The 21,896-nt window shown below is 44.8% G+C and overlaps 1 protein-coding gene across 1 annotated transcript; it reads right to left on the reverse strand.

Annotated features, from left to right (window-relative positions):
- Positions 1-7,030: 7,030 nt before the first annotated feature.
- Positions 7,031-20,045, reverse strand: HRG (histidine rich glycoprotein). The gene is made up of 7 exons (XM_045031222.1): positions 19,755-20,045; positions 17,383-17,490; positions 16,218-16,305; positions 15,554-15,720; positions 13,419-13,532; positions 12,486-12,572; positions 7,031-9,385 (listed from the first exon to the last, which is right to left on the reverse strand). Exons 1-7 carry the CDS (start codon positions 19,950-19,952, stop codon positions 7,286-7,288), a joined length of 2,862 nt encoding a protein of 953 aa, XP_044887157.1. The 5' UTR covers positions 19,953-20,045; the 3' UTR covers positions 7,031-7,285.
- Positions 20,046-21,896: the final 1,851 nt, after the last annotated feature.

A 21,896-nucleotide genomic window follows, 5' to 3' on the forward strand; every position in this document is an offset into this window, starting at 1 on the left:
AGTCATGTCATGTCCCAGAGACAAGAAGTGCTGGTTCTAGACAGAGGCACAGTGATCTTCAGGGATCTGTTTACTAATAAGGTGTAAGACTTATAAGAAGCAGGGCCGGCTCCAGGCACCAGCGGAGGAAACACGTGCCTGGGGCGGAACGTGCTAAGGGGCGGCATTTCATCCATGTGCCGGGCCGTCTGAGCAGCTTTTTTTTATTATTTTTTTGCTTGGGGTGGCAAAAATGGTAGAGCTAGGAAGGCAGCCCATGTTTCAAAAATGACTCTGCACAAATGTGCATAACTGACTAATAACACTTAACATTTAAATTATGCTTTACAATCATTGACACTTGTCTTGCAATTGGAACTGCTAGTGCCAACACTTGCAACTCTGTGGATCCTGCATTTGGGTCATAAGCAAATCAGTCCTAACAACTCCCTGGTGCACTAGATGAGCCTTATTAAGCATATGCTGAAAATGAGGCACAGAGAAGTGAAGTGACTTACTCAACCTAATGGTCTTCTAACTTTTTTTGTTGTAATTTCCTAGGTTTAAAAAAAAACAACTGAAAAAAGAGAGAGTCCATCATGTGGCATCATAATTACATCTGCTTGGGTCATCAGCAGGACTGGAACCTTTAGTTCTTCTTTGAGTGTTTGTTCATGTCCATTCCAATTAGGTGTGCGCGTGCTGCATGCATGGACGTCGGAAACTTTTCCCCTTAGCATCTCCCATCGGGACGGCAGAGGAGCCCCGTAGAGTGGCACCCTTATGGCACTGTATATAGTACCCTGCCGGCCCAACCCCCCTTCAGTTCCTTCTTACTGTCCGTGGTGGCGTTGGAACGTGCTCACTCACTTGTGAGTGATCCCTTAGCATTCTAGTTTTACCAGTTAGACAGTTTGTTGTTAAATAGTTAGTAAGTTAGTTAGGTACAGTTTAGTTAGAGGTGACTGGGATTTAGTTCCAGCCGCTTGTGCTACCTGCCACAGATCTATGCCCAACAGCGACCCCCACAACTCCTTTAAGCCCCTGTCATGGGATCTCACCCCCACTTTGAGCTTGTGGGTTCAAAGATGGGGACCCGCATGTATTCTGCCACCACCCTAACCCTTAGGGTGGGGTTCCTTCTCGCTGCCACCACTCTGAATCGAGACCCTCTGTCCCCATTAAAAGAATAAAAAAAAAGAAGAGCGTCTGGTCTGGTGTAGTTCCAGACGGCTAAGAACACAGAACAAAGAACACAGAGACCCAAGTTCAGGTCTGGGTTAACTCTTTACAGGTAGAACTTAACCCTTAACTAACTACTTATGACAGCCCCAAACTCAGAAAGAGAGAGACTTTTGTCTTAAGCAGCTGCTCATGGAGGCCGCATTACAACCAACGGCCCCAGACTGCCCGGTACTGGGTCCAAGCTCCTCGGTGAGCAGTGCCCTGGCATCAGTGTGCGATTCAGCACTGGGCTCTAGAGATCCACGACACCGTAAATCCCAGGCACCAAGACAAGCTGACCAGACCTGGCACTGCTCAACCTCCTTGGCACCGGCCAAGCAGCATAAGAAAGGGGAAAGAGGACAATCCCCTCAAAGAGTGACCAAGACACTCAGACAGGCTCCTACAACTGAGAGGCAGGACTCTGTTTCCCATCAAGAGCCAGCACTGTTGACTCTGGCACTGCAGGCGCCATGAGTCCAGCGCCCGGCGACTTCCACACGGACCAGTGTCTAGAGGAGGTCTTGGAACCCCCCTCCATGCCTGACACATTTGAGGCTGCAAAGGACCTCATTGAACTGTTGGCCCCAGAGGGATACCGGCAATGGAGCGCCACTCGAGGTCACCAAGCTGGCACTGCTCACGGCACCATTCCCGTTCGAGCTCGCCACAGCACCACTCCCCAGCACTGACAACCCCACATGAGGTTACAGCACTGGAGGAAGAAGCACCCTCAGCACCCACACTTCCCCGGCACTGTATTCTGTAGGATGGTCCAGATCTTGGGATAGCCGGTGCCGCTCACTATCCCGATCCTCTTGGCACCGGTCCCCGGCCCGCACCTCTTGGCACCCCACGGGGGCACAAGGATCATTGGCACCACCTTTGTCCTCCCCTTCAGCCTCCTCAGACTCTAAAGCCGACTCAGGCCGCTCAAGTTATAGCAGGCACTGGACGAAGAGCATGGCGGTGGTAGCAGCTTTTTTACACAAAAGACAGGTTTGAGTGTACCCATACCTCGACGACTGGCTGCTGACAGGGTGCTCCAGAGAGCAGGTGCAGTCCCATGTTACACTGGTCAGGGACACCTTTCACAGACTAGGTCTCCTTCTCAACATAAGCAGGTCATCACTCATACCTATCCAAAGAATAGAATTCATAGGGGCGGTATTGGGCTCAGTACAGACAAAAGAGAGCCTCCCAGAACCCAGGTTTCAGGCCATAGAACAAATTGTCAAAATGATATTACAGTTCCCCACCACAACCGTGAAGGGCTGCCTGAAGTTAATAGGGCATATGGCAGCCTGTACTTATGTAGTCAAGTATGCCAGACTGAGGCTCAGACCCCTACAAGCGTGGCTCACATCATGTACCGCCCGGCACAAGACAGCCTGGACATGATAGTAACGGTACCCAGGCAAGTCCGAGAGTCTCTATGTCGGTGGATGGACCAACCCGTAGTCTGTGCCGGAGTTCCCTTCATCACAACCCAACCTTCACTGATGATAGTAACAGATGTGTCAGATTTGGGTTGGGGTGCACACCTAAGGGAACTGAGAACACAAGATCTGTGGACACAGGAAGAGATACCCCTCCATATCAACCTGAAGGAGCTCAGATCGGTTCGTCTGGCCTGTCAAACCTTTCACGCCACTTTGCAAGGTCACAGCATGACAGTCCTGACAGACAACACCTCCGCCATGTTCTACATAAACAAACAGGGCGGAGCTCGCTCCTCACCCCTCTGCTGCAAGGCTCTTCTCTTCTGGGACTTCTGTATAGCCCAGTCCATACAACTGGAAGCATCCTACCTCCCCGGTGTGACGAACGCCTCAGATTGCCTCAGCAGGTCCTACCAAGCTCACAAGTTGTGAGTCCAATCAGATGTCCTGCAGTCAATTTTCCAAAAGTGGGGTTATCCCCAAGTCAATCTATTCACCACCAAGGACAACAAACGGTGCCCTCGGTTTTGATCATTCCAAAACCACAGCCAGGCTCCATCTCTGATGCGTTCTTAATACAGTGGGGAGAGGACCTGAAGTATGCCTTCCCTCCAATCCCACTGATCCACAGGGTCTTGCTCAAGATATGCAAGGACAGATCAATGGTGATCCAGCTTGCCCCATCCTGGTCACGTCAGCATTGGTATACAACACTCCTCGAACTATCAGTAGACACCCCAATAGTCCTATCCCTGTATCAGACTTGATCACTCAGGACCACGGGCGCCTTCTCCACCTGAACCTACAGTCCCTGCAGCTCATGGCTTGGAAGCTCCATGGCTAAACTTGATTGAGTGCCAGTGCTCTCAGCTAGTGAGACAGATACTTCTTGGCAGCAAGAAGCCTTCCTCTAGGTCAACGTACTTGGCCAAGTGGAAAAGGTTCTTTTGCTGGTGTGAACCCAGATGTTTGTTACCGCTTCAAGTATCTATCCTGGTTATACTGGACTACCTGCTTGACCTCAAGCAACAAGGCCTATCACTTTCATCCATCAGAGTACACCTGGCGGCTATCTCAGCTTTCCATCCAGGGGAATCTGGGCGCTCAGTATTCACAAATTCCATGGTGGTGCATTTCCTCAAGGGATTGGAGAGGGTATACGCTTACTCTCGACCACCAGTACCAACCTGGAATCTGAACCTGGTCCTCTCCAAGTTCATGGGCCCACCGTTCAAGCCCTTGGCCGCTTGTTCCCTCCTTTACCTTTCATGGAAGGTAGCGTTCTCGGTGGCCATTACATTGGTGAGGAGAGTGTCTGAACTAAAGGCTCTCACCTCCAAACCCCCTTACATGGTGTTTCATAAGGACAAGGTACAACTTAGACCGCACCCTAGATTCCTCCCCAAAGTGGTCTCCAAGTTCCACATGGGACACGACATCTGCCTGCCTGTGTTTTTTTCCAAAGCCTCACACAAGTCCGCAGCAGCAGAGCTTGCACATGCTAGATGTTCGAAGAGCCCTAGCATTCTACATAGAGCGCACAAGGCCTTTTTACAAATCAACCCAACTGTTCTCGGCCATAGCAGATAGAATGAAGGACCTTCCAGTGTCTTCTCAGTGCATCTCATCCTGGATCACAGACTGCATTCGCATGCTCTATGAGCTCGCTACATTCCCAGCTCCTGCAATCACAGCCCATTTGACGAGAGTGGTAATAACTGGAGATATACCAATCTCCTAGAACTGGAAGGGACCTTGAAAGGTGCAAGCGTCTTCGACTGCCTTTCTGACACAAGTACCGATCCACGAAATCTGCAAAGCAGCTACCTGGTCCTCAGTGCATATGTTTATAGCCCACTATGCCATCAACCAACTGGCCAGAGACCATACAGTGGTTGGCAGGGTTGTCTTCTAATCAATCATTCCTTGACTCCTACCCACCTCCGATGGTCCTAATTGGAGTGGACGTGACCAAACACTCGAAGAAGAAAAGACGGTTACTTACCTCTCGTAACTGTGGTTCTTCGAGATGTGTTGTTCACGTCCATTACAATACCTGCCCCCCTTCCCCTCTATTGGAGTCAACGGCAAGAAGGAACCAAAGAGGGGTTGGGCCGGCAGGGTACTATATACAACGCCATAAGGGCACCAATCTAGGGTCCTCCTCTGCTGTCCCAACGAGAGCTGCTAAGGGAAAAAGTTTCCGACGTCCAGGCACGCAGAATGTGCACACCTAATTGGAATGGACGTGAACAACACATCTTGAAGAACAACAGTTACGAGAGGTAAGTAACCATCTTGTCTATTGCACAGACCTCCGCCCCTTGAGCTAACAGTAACGGATAGCAATAGTACATTGTCATCCTCTCTGTAGACCAGCATGAGATGGGGTTAAGACAAACACGGTGCCGGGGGTTCATAGATATTTGGTGACTGCAGAGGGGTGATGAGCCTCAGGAATCTTGAATTACATTCCAGGCACTAAAAGGGAGTATTCTCTAGTGGGCACAGACTCTTCTGCTTGTCCCCCACAAGTGTAACCCCTTCTGTGCTCTTCCTCCATCCCAGTCCTGTCTCTCCGCCACCCCGGCTCCTTGTCCCAGTTCCATTGTCCTTGCCTATCTGGTCCCAATCACCACTCGTTAGGCTTCTCATTCCAGTCCCAATCTCCTTGCTCAGGCAGTTCAGATCTCTCCCTCTGGGCTCATTGTCCAAGCCCCAATTTCCCCCCAACTTCCATTCTGTTTCCTTCCTCACATTCAGTTTCATTCTCTGTGCACAGCCAGTCCCAGTTCCTCCTGCCTGGCTCCTCATCTGATCTGTCTCTCAGCTCCCCTACACAAAAATTCCCAGTCCTAGTCTACCTCCCTGAGCTCATCATCTAATCTCAGTCCCCCCTCCCAATACTTTACCCAACTCTTTGCACCATAAATATCAACTAGTTAAATCTTACAAGGTCCCTGTAAGGTAAGTAAGTAAATATGATTGTAGATGGGTGTGACTGGGGGCTGGGCAAAGGATTGCTGATTCAACCCTCTGTCACACCAGCTCCCATTTAGGGAAATAAATTAGAGCTGGCTGGAGATAAACTGGCCCTAACTGGGGAAGCAGAGACAGCTGCCGCCTAATTAGCCTGGGTCTGCATGAAAGCCTCAGAGGAAGGGGGCTGGGGCTGAAAGGGAAAAGGCAGGGAGCAGAAGCAGGGAAGTAGTACATCCCTCCTGCCTGCAGATGGTGAAAGGGTGGTGGGAACAAGTCTGTGAATAAACTGCACCAGTGGTTACTAACCCCAGGGTCTCAGAGTGACTTTGTGAACCTAGCCGAGGCGGGAGCCAAGGGGGTTCTGCTGTGCTCTGCTACAATGGGGCTGGTACCACTGCGTCATCTAATCCTGCAGAGAGCAGGTCTAGACAATGGGGTGGTCAAACCTTTGGCCTTGCAGTGTCAGTCGATCTACAGTAGCTTTCCTATCATTGCTGTCCGCCATGGAACTGCAGCTCTGAAAAACCAGGCCCATAAAGGGATGTGTTTCTGCATCAGGAAAAGTCAACGTTTGCTGTGTTTTATTTGCTTTGAACACTTTTTGAGAAATGAAATCGGTGCTGGATTAGCCAGGGTGGGTACAGTACTGGCTGCACAAGCTCCCCGCATACTGCCCTGCCGTAGTGCCTTTACTATGACTGGAGGGACTCGGTCTACAGATCAGATGGCAGTGGGAGCTCAGTCTCCATGCCTATGCAAAACTTGCTGAGACTTCTGAGACTTCTAATAATAGCACTAGTGGTGTGAACCAGACACCTTTCCAACAGGAGTGAAACTAAGTTCACTTCATGTAGGACCCCGAACACCCATCACATGGTAACCGTTTTCAGTTTGGACCTGGGCTGGATTTGACCTTGTGACATTCTGGTGAAAAAAAGCTCTTTACCCATTAATAATCCCTGAGCTATGAAACCTTTGTGAAGCGTACGGGCTCCGGCTTCCAACTTTTCCCAGGGTGCTCAACCTCTGCTCAGCCCTAGGCCCTGCCCCAACTCCACCTCTTCTCCCAAGCCCCTACCCTGCTCTGCCTCTTCCTGCCCCCACTCTGCCCCGTCCTGCCTCTTCCTACCTCCTCCCCTAAGAACACCCCTTCCCTGCTCCTCCCACTCCTTCCCAATGCCTCCTGCATGCTGCAGAACAGCTGATCCGCCGCAGGTAGGAGGTGCTGGGAGGGAGTGGGAGGAGTTCATCGGAGGGCTGTCAGTGGGTGGGAGGTGCTGGGGCAGGAGGGAGGGAAGGTTGGCTGCCAGTGGGTGCTAAGCACCCATTAATTTTTACCCTGGGTGCTCCAGCCCTGGCGCACCCACGGAGTCGGCGCCTATGAAAGACAGAGAGAGACTGGATAATGAACTGCAGAGCTTTATGGGCATGAATTTGCAATAGATGCATTTGTCAAAAGCACTATACCACACATGTATATAGAAGCATGTATTATAATTTTCACTATGAAAAATTGTAGTTTAATATTTTCTTTCTCCATGTTACATCTTTGGGGCTATGTATAAATCAGTATAGCACCACTGAAATCAATGGAGCAAGACCAGATTACACTGATTGAGGGCTTGGAATGATGAGCATTTCAATTAAAAGAAAAACATTCACTGTGTAGATCTATGGGGAAATAAAGGCAAAAGGTCTGGCAGATCATAGTTGGGTTTTCCTGGGCATGATTTAGATTCTGAAGGGGCTTGTGGAAAAGGCTGAATTGCTGGTTTCTCACTTAAATATTTGCAAAATGGATCCCGGGGAGCTGGCGGAGGGTCAGGGAAGTTTGCAGCAGGAGCTGGGAGGACATCATGCTGATTTAAAACTGGAATGTGATGGATGGATCCAACCTGTCTTTTATGGAAAGGATGAGGTGTTTTGGATGAAATGTGCTCTTCTGAGGAGCTGCCCTCATCTCCTCCTCTTTCCTGGGAAAAATTGCTAGACCCCTGATGGTGTAGATGGATATGTCTATGGTGGTGATGGCAACCATAAGGAGGGGGAGGATAATGAGGACCAGGTGGAGGAGGAAGATGAGTAGGCCCATGCTGATGTTCCTCTCCAGAGAAATTGTGATGATGTTTAGATCCTTCAGGGTGGAGGACCCTATTTTCAGGAGGTGGTGGGCATCCATGGTAACGTCTTTTTGGATGTCCAGGGCCAAAGCCGGGATGGTGATGTCTGTGATGTGGTGTGCCAGCGGGTGGGGGAGGATAATGAGGACCCGATGGAGGAAGATGAGAAGGCCCATGCTGATGTTCCTCTCCAGAGAAATTGTGATGATGTTTAGATCCTTCAGGGTGGAGGACCCTATTTTCAGGAGGTGGTGGGCATCCATGGTAATGTCTGTTAGGATGTCCAGGGCCAAAGCCGGGATGGTGATGTCTGTGATGTGGTGTGCCAGCGGGTGGGGGAGGATAATGAGGACCCGATGGAGGAAGATGAGAAGGCCCATGCTGATGTTCCTCTCCAGAGAAATTGTGATGATGTTTAGATCCTTCAGGGTGGAGGACCCTATTTTCAGGAGGTGGTGGGCATCCATGGTAACGTCTTTTAGGATGTCCAGGGCCAAAGCCGGGATGGTGATGTCTGTGATGTGGTGTGCCAGGGGGTGGGGGAGGATAATGAGGACCCGATGGAGGAAGATGAGAAGGCCCATGCTGATGTTCCTCTCCAGAGAAATTGTGATGATGTTCAGATCCTTCACGGTGGAGGACCCTATTTTCAGGAGGTGGTGGGCATCCATGGTAACGTCTTTTAGGATGTCCAGGGCCAAAGCCGGGATGGTGATGTCTGTGATGTGGTGTGCCAGGGGGTGGGGGAGGATAATGAGGACCCGATGGAGGAAGATGAGAAGGCCCATGCTGATGTTCCTCTCCAGAGAAATTGTGATGATGTTTAGATCCTTCAGGGTGGAGGACCCTATTTTCAGGAGGTGGTGGGCATCCATGGTAACGTCTTTTAGGATGTCCAGGGCCAAAGCCGGGATGGTGATGTCTGTGATGTGGTGTGCCAGGGGGTGGGGGAGGATAATGAGGACCCGATGGAGGAAGATGAGAAGGCCCATGCTGATGTTCCTCTCCAGAGAAATTGTGATGATGTTCAGATCCTTCAGGGTGGAGGACCCTATTTTCAGGAGGTGGTGGGCATCCATGGTAACGTCTTTTTGGATGTCCAGGGCCAAAGCCGGGATGGTGATGTCTGTGATGTGGTGTGCCAGCGGGTGGGGGAGGATAATGAGGACCCGATGGAGGAAGATGAGAAGGCCCATGCTGATGTTCCTCTCCAGAGAAATTGTGATGATGTTTAGATCCTTCAGGGTGGAGGACCCTATTTTCAGGAGGTGGTGGGCATCCATGGTAACGTCTTTTAGGATGTCCAGGGCCAAAGCCGGGATGGTGATGTCTGTGATGTGGTGTGCCAGGGGGTGGGGGAGGATAATGAGGACCCGATGGAGGAAGATGAGAAGGCCCATGCTGATGTTCCTCTCCAGAGAAATTGTGATGATGTTCAGATCCTTCACGGTGGAGGACCCTATTTTCAGGAGGTGGTGGGCATCTATGGTAATGTCTGTTAGGATGTCCAGGGCCAAAGCCGGGATGATGATGATGTCTGTGTGATGGACCTACAGGGGGATGTCCTTTCCCAGAGAAGTGGTGGTGGTGATGATGTTCTCCGGAGCGGGGGTGATGGTGGAAGGGAGGTCTGTCACACTTTCCATAACCAAACCAATGTAAATAGTCATCAAAGATGTTCATGTCACATACACACACACACACACAAAGAGAGAAAGGAATAAAAGGAGTTATTTACAAGGCTTTCACTAACACCTATAAGTTTCAAACATAGGACTATAATAGAGTAGCAGAAGTGGAAATACCATAAGAAGCCAAGTGACCAATCTGTATTACCCAAAGGCAACTAGAAATAACAAACAACAAAGCAATGAAATGAAACAATCAATTAGCCAAAATTTTCATAAACAGCTTTTTGCAAAATAATTACAAAATAATTACAAAAACAAAATTATTAAATTCTTAGGCCTTCTACAGGCCATGCCTCCATATGTATTTATGCAACATCTAGCACTAGGGGACCTAGATCCTGATTGACACCTCTGAATGCAATCAGAAAATAAATAGCAATAATGAGAAGAAAAAGAAAAAAGGCAAAATGTATTCCTTCATTTCTTCATTGCAACTAGTTTGCTCTGCTCTGTTCCTGAAACTTTTATCTGTGGTACATCTCAATAATAGGCTACCAAATCGCTCAACATGCTGGGCCTGAGTCTCATTTACAATGGGACCCCTTACATCACTCTGGCAGGTTATTGGTGTCTTACAGTGGATGTAAATGTAATTAGCAGTGTAAAGGTGCCTTAATGTTAATGAGAATCAGGCCCATTATTTCTATTTCTTTACCTTATTAGGCCTTCTACAGGCTGCTGTATCTCTTATGCTTATTTGGACTGAAAGTCTTTTCCCTTGTTACATATTTATTAAACAGCATGTGACAAATTCATGTTTGAGGTAACTCCAGTGAACACAGTGAGAAATGCAAAGTACTCCACTTAGGAAGGAACAATCAGTTGCACATATACAAAATGGGAAATGAGTGCCTAGAAAGGAGTACTGCAAGAAGGATGTGGGAGTCATAGTGGACTGCTAGCTACATATGAGTCAACACTGTAACACTCTTGCAAAAAAAGTAAACATCATTCTGGGATGTATTAGCAGGACTGTTGTAAGCAAGACACAAGAAGTAATTCTTCTGCTCTACTCCACGATGATTAGGCCTCAACTGGAGTGTTATGTCCAGTTCTGGGTGGCACATTTCAGGAAAGATGTGGACAAATTGGAGAAAGTCCAGAGAAGAGCAACAGAAATGATTAAAGTTCTAGAAAACATGACCTGTGAGGGAAGATTGAAAAAATTGGTTTTGTTTAGTCTGGAGAAGAGAAGACTGAGAGGAGACACAGTTTTTAAGTATGTGAAAGGTTACAAGAAGGGAGAAAAATTGTTGTCCTTAACCTCTGAGGATAGGACAAGAAGCAATGGGCTTACATTGTAGCAAGGACTGTTTAGGTAGAACATAAGGAAAAACTTCCTAACTGTCAGGGTGGTTAAGCACTGGAATAAATTGCCTAGGAAGGTTGTGGAATCTCCATCACTGGAGATTTTTAAGAGCAAGTTAGATAAACACGTCAGGGATGGTCTAGATAATACTTAGTCCTGCCATGAGTTCAGGGGACTGGACTAGATGACCTCTCAATATCCTTTTCAGTCCTACAATTCTATGATTCGGGTCTTTTAGCACTCAGGAAACTAGCTAATCCCTAAATGGATGTCACCAGGAGGAGAATAATTTCCAGGATGTGCATGTATATATTCTAGCAGTTGGTGTAGCATGGAGTAAGGGAGTCTGTTGGGAGGCAGAGTTAGATTGGAATGCTTGCTTGCTGTGAGTCATCACTGTCACTGTTGCTTGCTTTCTGGGAATCACACATTCCTGTCCCTTCACCACACTCTGCTTACCCCCATACTAGGTCTAACATCTGCACTCAGGTCAGGAAACAGCAGGAGATAGGCAGTGCGCAGCATCAGCTGAGATTAGGCTTCTGGCATGGAGCCCTTGGCTGCTTCATGAATGTAGCTCACTCAGCCAGAGGATAAATGCATGTAAGCTATAGGTCAGGGGTCGGCAACCTTTTAGAAGTCGTGTGCTGAGTTTTCATTTATTCACTCTAATTTAAGGTTTCATGTGCCAGTAATACATTTTAACGTTTTTAGAAGGTCTCTTTTTCTATGTCTATAATATATAACTAAACTATTGTATGTAAAGTAAATAAGGTTTTAAAAATGTTTAAAAAGCTTAATTTAAAATTAAATTAAAATGCAGAGCCCCCTGGACCGATGACTAGGACCTGGGCAGTGTGAGTGCCTCTGAAAATCAGCTCGCATGCCGCCTTTGGCATGCGTTCCATAGGTTGCCTACCCCTGCTGTAGGTTATCTGCTCATTTATTGGGGGTAACTTTCTGGCATTCACATGGGTGTTTGTGGGAAGTGTCTCATTATGAAGGTGAAGGAAACAGAAGTGACAGGTGGTGTTCATTTTGTGGGGTAGACTATAGGAAGAAAATATTCTTCCTCGATAGCTCAGCATAGCCTGCCTTCCATGAATATTCTTGTCATAAGGCTTAATTATGATTTAATGTTTACTTTTAATATTTAGAATATAGACTTGTACTCCTGTCACCTACTTACAATGTACTACTGAGCCTTGCATTATATCGAAGATCAGGGTTGCACCTCACAGCCCTTTCATGTCGGGTTATGGTATGTGATTTTGGTTTTCTCTTCGTGATAACAAGTTGTATATTGCGGATGTCAGAAGAGATGTGAGGGTGTAGCTGGCCAGGGGTGGTTCATCCCAGTTAGATGGATCCCTTAGGTGGCATAGAGCCAGTGAAAGGGGGATGACTGAGAGAAAGAGAGCATAGCCAGTGCTTCCTTGTACCCTGGCAATCCTAGGCTGCCATGTAAATCCCATGGAGCTGTTGGTACCAAGCACAATTTAGAGCAGCCCTCGGTCTGCTTAATTTATTCCAGGGGAGTGGCCTGGTACACAGGTGACATAGAGGAGAACACAGAAGTGGTATACAGCCACCCTTGTACTCTTCTCCCAAAATCACTCGTCGGCTGCAGCAGTCAGTCTGGGCCTATTCAGTGTGCTTCTTTCCATGAAGCCTCAGGAGCATGCATTCTAACGTTGCCAGGGATATTTCTGTAACGTTAAGATAATTGTCTACATACCCAGGGACCGTAGATTTCACAGGATATCTCAAGTACATCAGGATTTTTTGTGTCACTCGCAAATTTCCCCCTGCAGAATCCCACGCGCTGTGCAGAAAAACAACATACATTTGGGTTCTTATGATGTTGGAGCCAGTGGAAACTATTGGATTCTCGGCAGGTTGAAAATCAGGCCACTTATTTAGATATCTGCCTCTGGTCTTAGGAACCTAACTTTAAGCACCCATTTTGAAAATATTGGCCAATTATATTTACCTATTAAATCATCTCTAAATTGCAAAGAATTATTGAGGCCAGGTTGTTCCCTGTAATCATGGACATCCTTTCTGCATCAGTCTATAAGGCCATTACTCCATTTCCTTCAAAACCTCCTCAAGACCTACTTCTAGGTTTATGTCCATGAGCAATTAGCCTGCTTACTTTGGTTCCCGGTGTGGGTAGCTGATCTATTTTTCAAAGGAAAAAAAATCCTTTGAATGTATGATTTTATCCCTCTCCCTTTCCATTTACTTATCCCTTGTCTCACTAGATTGGACTTAGATTGACCCTTTGCTCAAAACCCTGAGTAATGGGCCACATCTAGCCCCGAGAAGGGAATTGACTGCCCCTCACTGCCCCCTTGCTCCTGAGGGGAAGTAATTTACTGCAGATGTTTACAGAGGGCAGATTAATGTCCCACTCATGATAGCTACACTCTCTTGGCCAGGGCATTGGAGGGGGAGACAAGGTTCCCCATACACACACCTCTCTGCCCACTCCCTGTGCACTTGCTTGTGTATGGAGGAGTGTGGACCCCTTCAAGCCTATTCTTTGCACATGGACTCATGACCCAGTCAGGCCGCAAGGGGCACGTAAGAAACACTGGGACATATTGTGAAAATTTACCCTTGTCCCAACATGTTGCAACAATTCCTTCTCCATTGCTCTACTTACAGCATATTTGTCATGCAGAAATTCACATTCAGATACATTTGCATGTGGTGTGGATTTGGAGCAGCAGGTCTCTTTTATAGTAAATTCGACAAAGTATCCTGCATGAGGTGTGATCTGGAACAAACAGGCTGTATGAGCACCAAGTGAATAACCTAATGCATTTGAAATACACTTCATCATTTTAAAAAATAACATTAATTTCATTACTGTAGCCCAAATGTCACTCTCAGAACTCTTTGACTAGCTATGCTGTTTTATGTTTTTGCACATGCACCCACGATGAGTAAGGAGTGCAGGATTTGATACTGTAGCATAATTCCCTCACTAATAATTTTTTTTGCATGAATGTCTGCTTCTGTGTCTGCCACATGCTGTCCACCATGTCTCCTGTCCCTTTCTTGACCAGGGCTTGTGTTTTCAGAAAGTAGAGCCACTAGATTCTTCACCCTAAGCACAATTTCTACTTTCTTAATAATCCAGAGGCCGACTGAATGGGAGTTTCTCATATCCAGTGATGGAAGAATAGGATCTGATGTTAACTTAGGACCAGATTCTGCCACTTCAGTGTTTAATTCGCACTGAAATCAATGGCACTGTGTACAGAGTAAGGTACTGCTCAGTACGAGTAAGGGGGCAGAATCTGGCCCTTGCTGCTGCAGAAATTTAAAAAAAACCCAAACCTTCTGATACTATTAGCTCCAGGACAGATTTTTCCCATGTTCAATTTCATCTGGAAAAAAAATGTTATTTCACCTCTATATTGGGAATTACCTCAGCTAAGGGCTTGCCTACACATAGAAGTTACACTGGTTTAAATAAATTGGTTAAGAAATTGGTGCAAACCCATGAGTAAGGTGAGTGAGATTTGGGTTATAGTAATGAAATTAACATTTTTTTTGGGTGGATACTCTGATTTCAAACTAAGTACCCTATATCAATTTAATTTAAATTGGCAAAATAAAATAAAATAAAATAAAATAAATTGATATAAAACACACAGTCTAAGTGATTATCCAAAATAAGTGTGTCCACACAAAGTGTTTTCAGTGATTTAACTAAACTGGATTCTACACAATGTTCAGACGTAGGTAGACCAAGTCAAAGTCTATACTGTATAAAAGGGCTGGAGCACCATGCAGGGACTCTAAAAGCCCCAGTCTGGCCAAGGCAGGGACCCCCATAAAGCTAAGGGTAGGAGGAGAGGTGTGTCGGGGTGGGCCCACAGCACACAGTACTGTGGAGAGTCCAAGCAGCATTGTGGCCCAGAGGCAGCTGGGGATGGGATGCTGTCACTTTAGGCTATCAAGGCTGCTTATGTTATTTTGGAGCTGTGGAGCAGCCCAGAAATGGGAAGATGCAGAGGTGACTTAAAGCCACTTTAGTTCCCCCTTTGTCTGGGCTGCACCCCTTAGAATCTGGGCCTTTTACTCTAAGGGCCTTCCCTGTATTGCAAACACTAAGGGGGGCAAGGGAATAAATGTATTTTGCTGACATTTTGGTTTTATTATGGGTGAAATATAAACACAAGGAGAAAAAGATGGAAAACTTACAATTACTGCAAAGCTATGTGCAGAACTAAAGACCAGATTCTGCTGTCACTGAAGAGAGTTTTGTCCTTGACTTCAATGACAGGAAGATAGGTTCCCAGGTTTATTTCACAGCATGGCAAACAATCCAGGTACTACAGGGCTGATCACTAATTGCCAGCTGTTCACTCCAAGATAATAATGTACATGTTCATTATTCTCCAGCAAGTTTTATATCTTTGTTGTATATTTAAAAAAATATTTTTAATTAAAATATTACTATGAAACAGATTGTTGACAAAAATAAAAATACATGCACAAACTGAGGCCCTGGTCTTGCAGACTCTTACACATCTGCATAACTTTAGGCAGATGAGTACTCCCATTGTTTTCAGTGGCACAACTCACCTGCTTTAAATTAAGAACACATGTAAATTGTTTTCAGAACTGGGGCATAAAAACATAAGAGATTAGTTGCATTGAATGTTTACAAACAATAGGCTTGATCCTATGAGGTGCTGAGTGCTCTCAGCTCTCTTTGAGGGCCAGAGAGTTGAGCACCTCACCGGATTTTGCCTTTGTTAATTAGTTTGAAGATATGTCACATACCTGCATGGTAGCTCTTTGTACTTTATCCACCTTGAAATACTGTGTGTGGTTACTATCTTCATTGTACCTCTCCAGGGCTCTCTCAGCGTTCCCTCTGTGCTGCTCAATGTCTGCTAAGGCTGTTGCTCTTCCAGGGCAGTGTTCACACTTGTATAACTGTGAATGATCTGTGACAATGGCATGGTTATCAACACAGTATTATGTCAACACTGTGTCATGGATGGCACTGTGTATGTTTTTAACATCAGCTCACAATGGGAAATTGAGCAGATGAGGATTTTCTCTCAGGTGAGCCCACCCACCTTCTTCCCACATAGGAATTTATTTCTGCCGTTTGGGGGGGGGAAATCAATTAAAATATACTTATGCATTTTTTCTGTTCCACTTTAGCATCTCATCACTGCAAATAAGTCCCCTCCATGGGTCTGTCTACCTTTTCAGCTGGTCTCCATGAGCATGTTTTGTTTTTAAAGATTCAGGATTTACATAATCCTATAATGCATTCTTAACATTAATTTTACTTCTTTACTTTATTCAAATGTGAATTGTGAACAGATTAACTAATCTGTCATATTTACCCTACATTAGTAGCACACCTGTTTGTGCATCTGTATTGGGAATGGTTTATTCTAAATATGTTGATTCATTGAACTGGGTATTGTACCTGGACTCACTGTGCAGTTATAGCCATGCAGTATTTCTTTCTTCAACTGTTTGTTTATATACACAATAGTTTTACATTGTCCAAATACCTGGGAGGAAAAAAGAATAATTATTGACTCTGTGTAATATTCCAGAATAAGGCATATGATAGAATTTAAGAGAGCATGTGGCTCTTTCCTTGATTTCGTTGGAATTATTCAGATGCAACTGAATGAAGAATTTGTCTCCTTTATATATACTGTAAATACATTTAAAAATCACAAGGCCCTTTAATCTGATTGCATCTGGAATTTGGTAGTTCAGATAAAATGGCACTCATTTCTAAAAGTGTTTTAGTTTTGGTTTTGCCCAACTGAAAAGGCTTTGCAAAACCAAAACTGACACCAAATCCAGCTTTCTCAGCCCATCTCTAACTTTTCTTGAGTGTAGAATGTTTCTAGCCACTTGGAATAGTTGGAATTCCAGAAGCACACAGAGGTTGCAAAGTTCATTAACAAAGAGTGGATATATCTATCTTCTCTGACATGAAAAAGGGTGGCAGACGCCATCCCTACCATATGATCTTGATGCTTTCCCCCACCTACCGGCTTCTCCTCTATCTTGTCTTGATTAAATTGCAGCCAGTTGGCTTCCATCCCAGATCACAACATATGGGTCTGATGTAAAGAAGATGTATTGCTGCATGTCATCTGCATACTGACGGCACCACAGATCAAGCCAAAGCACGACAGGATTACAAAGACATTGAAAAGGAGGGGGTGACAAAATGTAACCTCCCACTTCTGCCTAACATACCAGGTATATGTGGAAAAATGCTCTTCCAGTGCTGCCCTAGGTACCTGGTATGACATCTTTGGATTATCAGTGTTCCTGAGCTGAACAAGTTACCAGCAGTGGAATATAAGAGTATAGCCCCATTTTGCCAGACTGGTTAACTGAAGCTGTATTTAGCTGCTAGGGCCATCTGACCTTTTCTCAGCCAATTAACTTGTGTTTGACAATCCAAAGATATAATAGGTATTATTCTACTATAGACAGACATTAATGCTTGGTTTCCACAAAGATTTACAATAGAATATGATACCATTGCCCAGAGGTTCACATGAAGGAGGTGTTTGTGTTGAGACGTGATTGACATGCAGCTATGGAGAGATACTCTTACTTGCCATTTCATTGTTCTGTGGGAGTTTACAGGCCTTCCAATGTCTCCTGGATAATACAGAGCACTGGGTTTCCAGCACATCCAAAGTCAAATAAAAGATTGATGAATTCCCCTGGAAAAAAAGAGCAGAGAAAATACATTTGTATGTGACAAGTTTGTTGTGAAGGAGGCAATCTACTTTTTTTTTAAGATTTGGATTACCCCTTATCCCTCAGTTGGTCTTCCCAGACACCTTGTTATGGGCTTGCCTGGGCTGGCAAGGATCTAGGATATAGGTGAGTGAGAATGGGGGTTGTTGCATTTTATTCCTTTTGCTTTTTAGCCAACAACACATTGGCCCTCGAACATAAATATCGCCATTCTTTACTGTATCTGGCCCATGCTACAGATACATCAGTTCCTGCTGAAGTCAGTAACCAGACCTCCCATCTGAGCAATATTTCCTACCCAGATTATCCGAGAAGGGCTGCTACAGAAGTGCACTCACTCCTCCAAAATCAAGAACCTGGACTCTGCAATGAGTCTAATCTGTGCTGGCCTGGAGGAGTCTGGAATTGAGATTGAAACCACATTCCATGTGTGGTAGCATGATGTGTTATCAGTTATTACTGGTCCACTGAAACAATCTGAAGTGAATATTTAATGAAGAATTGCGATAGTATAACAGAATAACTCTTTATTATTGTAATGTCCACTAGTGCAGCAGAAGTTAAACTAACACCTCTATAATGCCTTCCATCCAAAGGTGTTAATGTACTTTGCAAACACCAGTTTAGCTTCACAAAACAAACACCTGTGTAGAGGGCAAGTATTATTATCTCTTTTTTACAGATGGGGAAACTGAGGTTAGATAACTTGTACAAGGTTAGTGTCTGTGATAATCAGGAACAGAACACAGATTTCTTGATGGTCAGTCCTGTACATTAATCACAAGATCACTCTCCTTCTAGGGTTTGATTTGATTTTAATGTTTAGCCTATAAACCCCAATATTAGAAGGTGCCAATTTAATCTGTTGGGAAAATGCAGGTGGGAAGATAAAGCCAAAGAGAGGGAAGCGGGGGAGACAATCAGGATCAGATATATCTTACTCTTCCACATTGTGTTTATGGAATTGCATTGGATGAATAGCAAGAATTACCTGTATATGGACAGATCAGTCCTTTTTATAATATAATGTTCGGCAGTCTGAACCAAAAGGAACTCTCCAAAACTGAAATAATGGAATAAAAAAATCTGAGTAACTTGATAAAAGCAAAAGCAGTAAAGAGTTCTGTGGCACCTTATAGACTAACAGACATATTGGAGCATGAGCTTTTGTGGGTGAATACCCACTTCATCGGATGCATGCTCATGCTCCAATACATCTGTTAGTCTATAAGGTGCCACAGGACTCTTTGCTGCTTTACAGATCCAGACTAACACGGCTACCCCTCTGATACTTGATAAAAGCAAGTAGGCCAAATTCATCCCTGGCCAATGTCCATTAATTTCCCCGGGATGGGTTTGTTCCATTATATCTAGTGACTAAAGCAAAGGAATTAGGCATCAGTACTCCTAAGGTCTCTTCCTTGTTCTATCACTGATTTGCTATATGACCTTTAGCCAATCACTCAGAAAGGACGGTCTTGTAGTTAAGGCATGGGAATGGGAGCTGACTGATCTGGATTCTCTACCTAGCTTTGTCATTGACTTGCTGGGTGTTGCTTCACCTCTCTGTGCTTCACTTCCCCCACCAGCCAAAATGGAGATAATAATACAATAGCTAGCTCACAGGGGTGCTTTGAGTCTGTTAATTTAATGTGTGTAAAGTGCTTAGAGATCCTCAGATGCAAGAAGCTGTAAAGTAAAATATTTATATAATGCCAGAAACCTATCACCTAATTGCAGTTTAAATTCAGAACCAGACGAAGCTTTTAAGGGTGTAACCCAGATCCTAAAGTCCCACTGAAGTCAATGAGAATTGAGGGCACTCAGCAAATTGCAGGATGAGGTTCATACACAGCGAACCAGGCCATTTTTCAAATGACCATAGAGCCAGATCCTCAGGTGGTGTAAATCAGTGCAGGTCTATTGATTTACATCAGCATAGTGCCATTAAACGAGGGTTGCCAACTCTGACTGAAGCTGTTCTGGGAGATTTTTCCCCCGCAATATGACGTGATGTCATTTTCTTAAAATATCCTATTAAAATCTCCTGGATTGCTTTCAGTGGTCACCAGGAGATCAGTGCCGATTCTGAGAAACTCCAGCCCAATCCTGGAGGGTTGGCAACCCTACATTAAACACAATGGAGCTATGCCAATTTATACCAGGATTCGGCCCATCGTTTTTAAACTAGAGTAGTTTGTAGATCAACCTTTAAATTGATACTTACTGTCTGTTGTTCATGGGCATCAGCAACACGGAACAGAGTAAAAATGTAGCCATCTCTGCGGTCTTTATTGATCAAATCCAGGGCCACCCCTGCATCAGTTTCAACTGTGTCACAGTCTGCAGAAGTTACAGGTGTTTGGCTTTGCGCATCAGAGCAGAGCAACAATGTGAGACAGAGTGCTGTAGACAGCAGCTTCATTTTGTTTAAAATAGGAGATCACTTTCTCCTCTCTTTACTTTGCTAAAGCCTGTAATTTGGGTTTATATCAGAAATGCCCATGAAAGCCTGAATATGTCTGCTAAAATAATGTGGTTATATCAGTTTATAGCTATTATGTAACTAAGGCTAATACCTTGACCCTGGATTAATATCTGCAAATAGGAAGTAAATGATTAAATGATGCTTGAACAAATATTGAGGAAAGCAGGCTAAGCCAGTGGTTCTCAAACTTTTGGGGCTCAGGACCTATTTGTAAATGTCACGCCACATTTCAGGAAAGATGTGGACAAATTGGAGAAAGTCCAGAGAAAAGCAACAAAAATGATTAAAGGTCTAGAAAACATGACCTATGAAAGAACGTTGAAAAAATTGGGTTTGTTTAGTTTGGAAAAGAGAAAATTGAGAAGGGATATGATAACAATTTTCAAGTTCATAAAAGGTTGTTACAAGGAGGAAGGAGAAAATTTGTTCTTGATCTCTGAGGGTAGGACAAGAAAAATGGGTTTAAATTGCAGCAAGAGAGGTTTAGGTTGGAGATTAGGAAAAACTTCATAACTGTCTGGGTGGTTAAGCACTGGAATAAATTGCCTAGGGAGGGTGTGGACTCTCCATGATTGGAGATTTTTAAGAGCAGGTTAGACAAACACCTGCCAGAGGTGGTCTAATAATACTTAATCCTTCCAGGAGCGCAAGGGACTGGATTAGATGACCTCTCGAGGTCCATTCCAGTCCTCTGATTCTATGACCCAGTAAATAATCTGGGGTTGTCCCTGGAGTGGTTTCGGTAGGATCCTGCACCCAGCTGGGTCCTGCCCGGCACTCACCCCACAGTGAGTGCTCCTGCAGTTCCTGTGGTGTGGGGCTGGCTGGGCGTGGCTTTGAAATATTCTGTCGACCCAATTTTGGGTCCCAACCCAAGGGGTTGAGAAATCCGAGGCTAAACTATTGTTGAAATCACGGATGTTGCACAGGGTAGAATTGTCAGTGTGTGGGCTGCAGACAGAACAAAAGCAAAAGAACAGCGACCAAAGGGACTATTTTTGCTGGCTCTTATGGCAGGGCTTGTATAATACAGTGCTGTTAATATTGAGGAGCTGTCATGAGGACTGATGTTGACTGGCTCTTAGGAACCTTGATCCTGGTTAGCAGATGACCTTATGGCAAGAGAGGAACTGGGCCAGATAGATTAGGGTAATGGCCTTTTCCCTCTAGGTAACCACTTCACTTCCAGCCCAGATTTGTGGTTATAAGTGATTATAACATCAGGACTGCATATAGATATATAGATGACATATGTGAAAAGAGCTTGTGATCTCACCCCACTTCTTAGCTGATAGTTCATAACATCATAGGTGGTAGCAAAGTGCTTGAGACAACTTGCAGTTTTGCATATCTTTAATAATATTTGGGCAAAATTGGATGGACATTATTTTAGCCATCCATTTGCAAATTTCCATAGAAAATTAGATCGATGGCATCTTATGCCTGAACAAATTTAGAAGTAAAAAGGTAGCTATTAATTATTGGAATTGCTATAGTAAATTTGTCTATAAAATACTGTGGTGATGGACACTATATGAAACCTTAAAATAGATAGGTAGATGGATAGATCTGACAAAGATAATTCTGGATTTGTCTATAAGGAGCTTTGAAAAATAAAAAACACAGGACCTAAGCCTTGCCCATGACTGTAAAATACACTCTTGGGCTTATTTTAAACAGAAGCATTTTTCAGACATTAATAATGAAAAATCCTTTAAAAATCAGTAATAAACCACTAGCTATTCATCATGTTAATATGACATTAATATGTGATTAAGAATGCAATTTTTGGGATTTAATAACAACATTATTTCATATGATTGAATTTTACAGCATAGGCCAAAATTTTCAAAAGTAACCTCTGATTTTGGGTACCAACTT

Source organism: Mauremys mutica, chromosome 9, assembly GCF_020497125.1.
Source record: "Mauremys mutica isolate MM-2020 ecotype Southern chromosome 9, ASM2049712v1, whole genome shotgun sequence".
Lineage (NCBI taxonomy): Eukaryota > Metazoa > Chordata > Testudines > Geoemydidae > Mauremys > Mauremys mutica.

Bases quoted from the DNA above. Each gene is read 5' to 3' on its own strand.
- HRG (XM_045031222.1), bottom strand. From the start codon at position 19,952: ATGAAGCTGCTGTCTACAGCACTCTGTCTCACATTGTTGCTCTGCTCT. The intron at 17,491-19,754 runs GTAAGTATCAAT...CTTTTTTTCCAG, and splicing joins ATGCCCATGAACAACAGACA to GGGAATTCATCAATCTTTTA. The intron at 9,386-12,485 runs GTATGTAGACAA...GGTTATGGAAAG, and splicing joins GTGAAATCTACGGTCCCTGG to TGTGACAGACCTCCCTTCCA.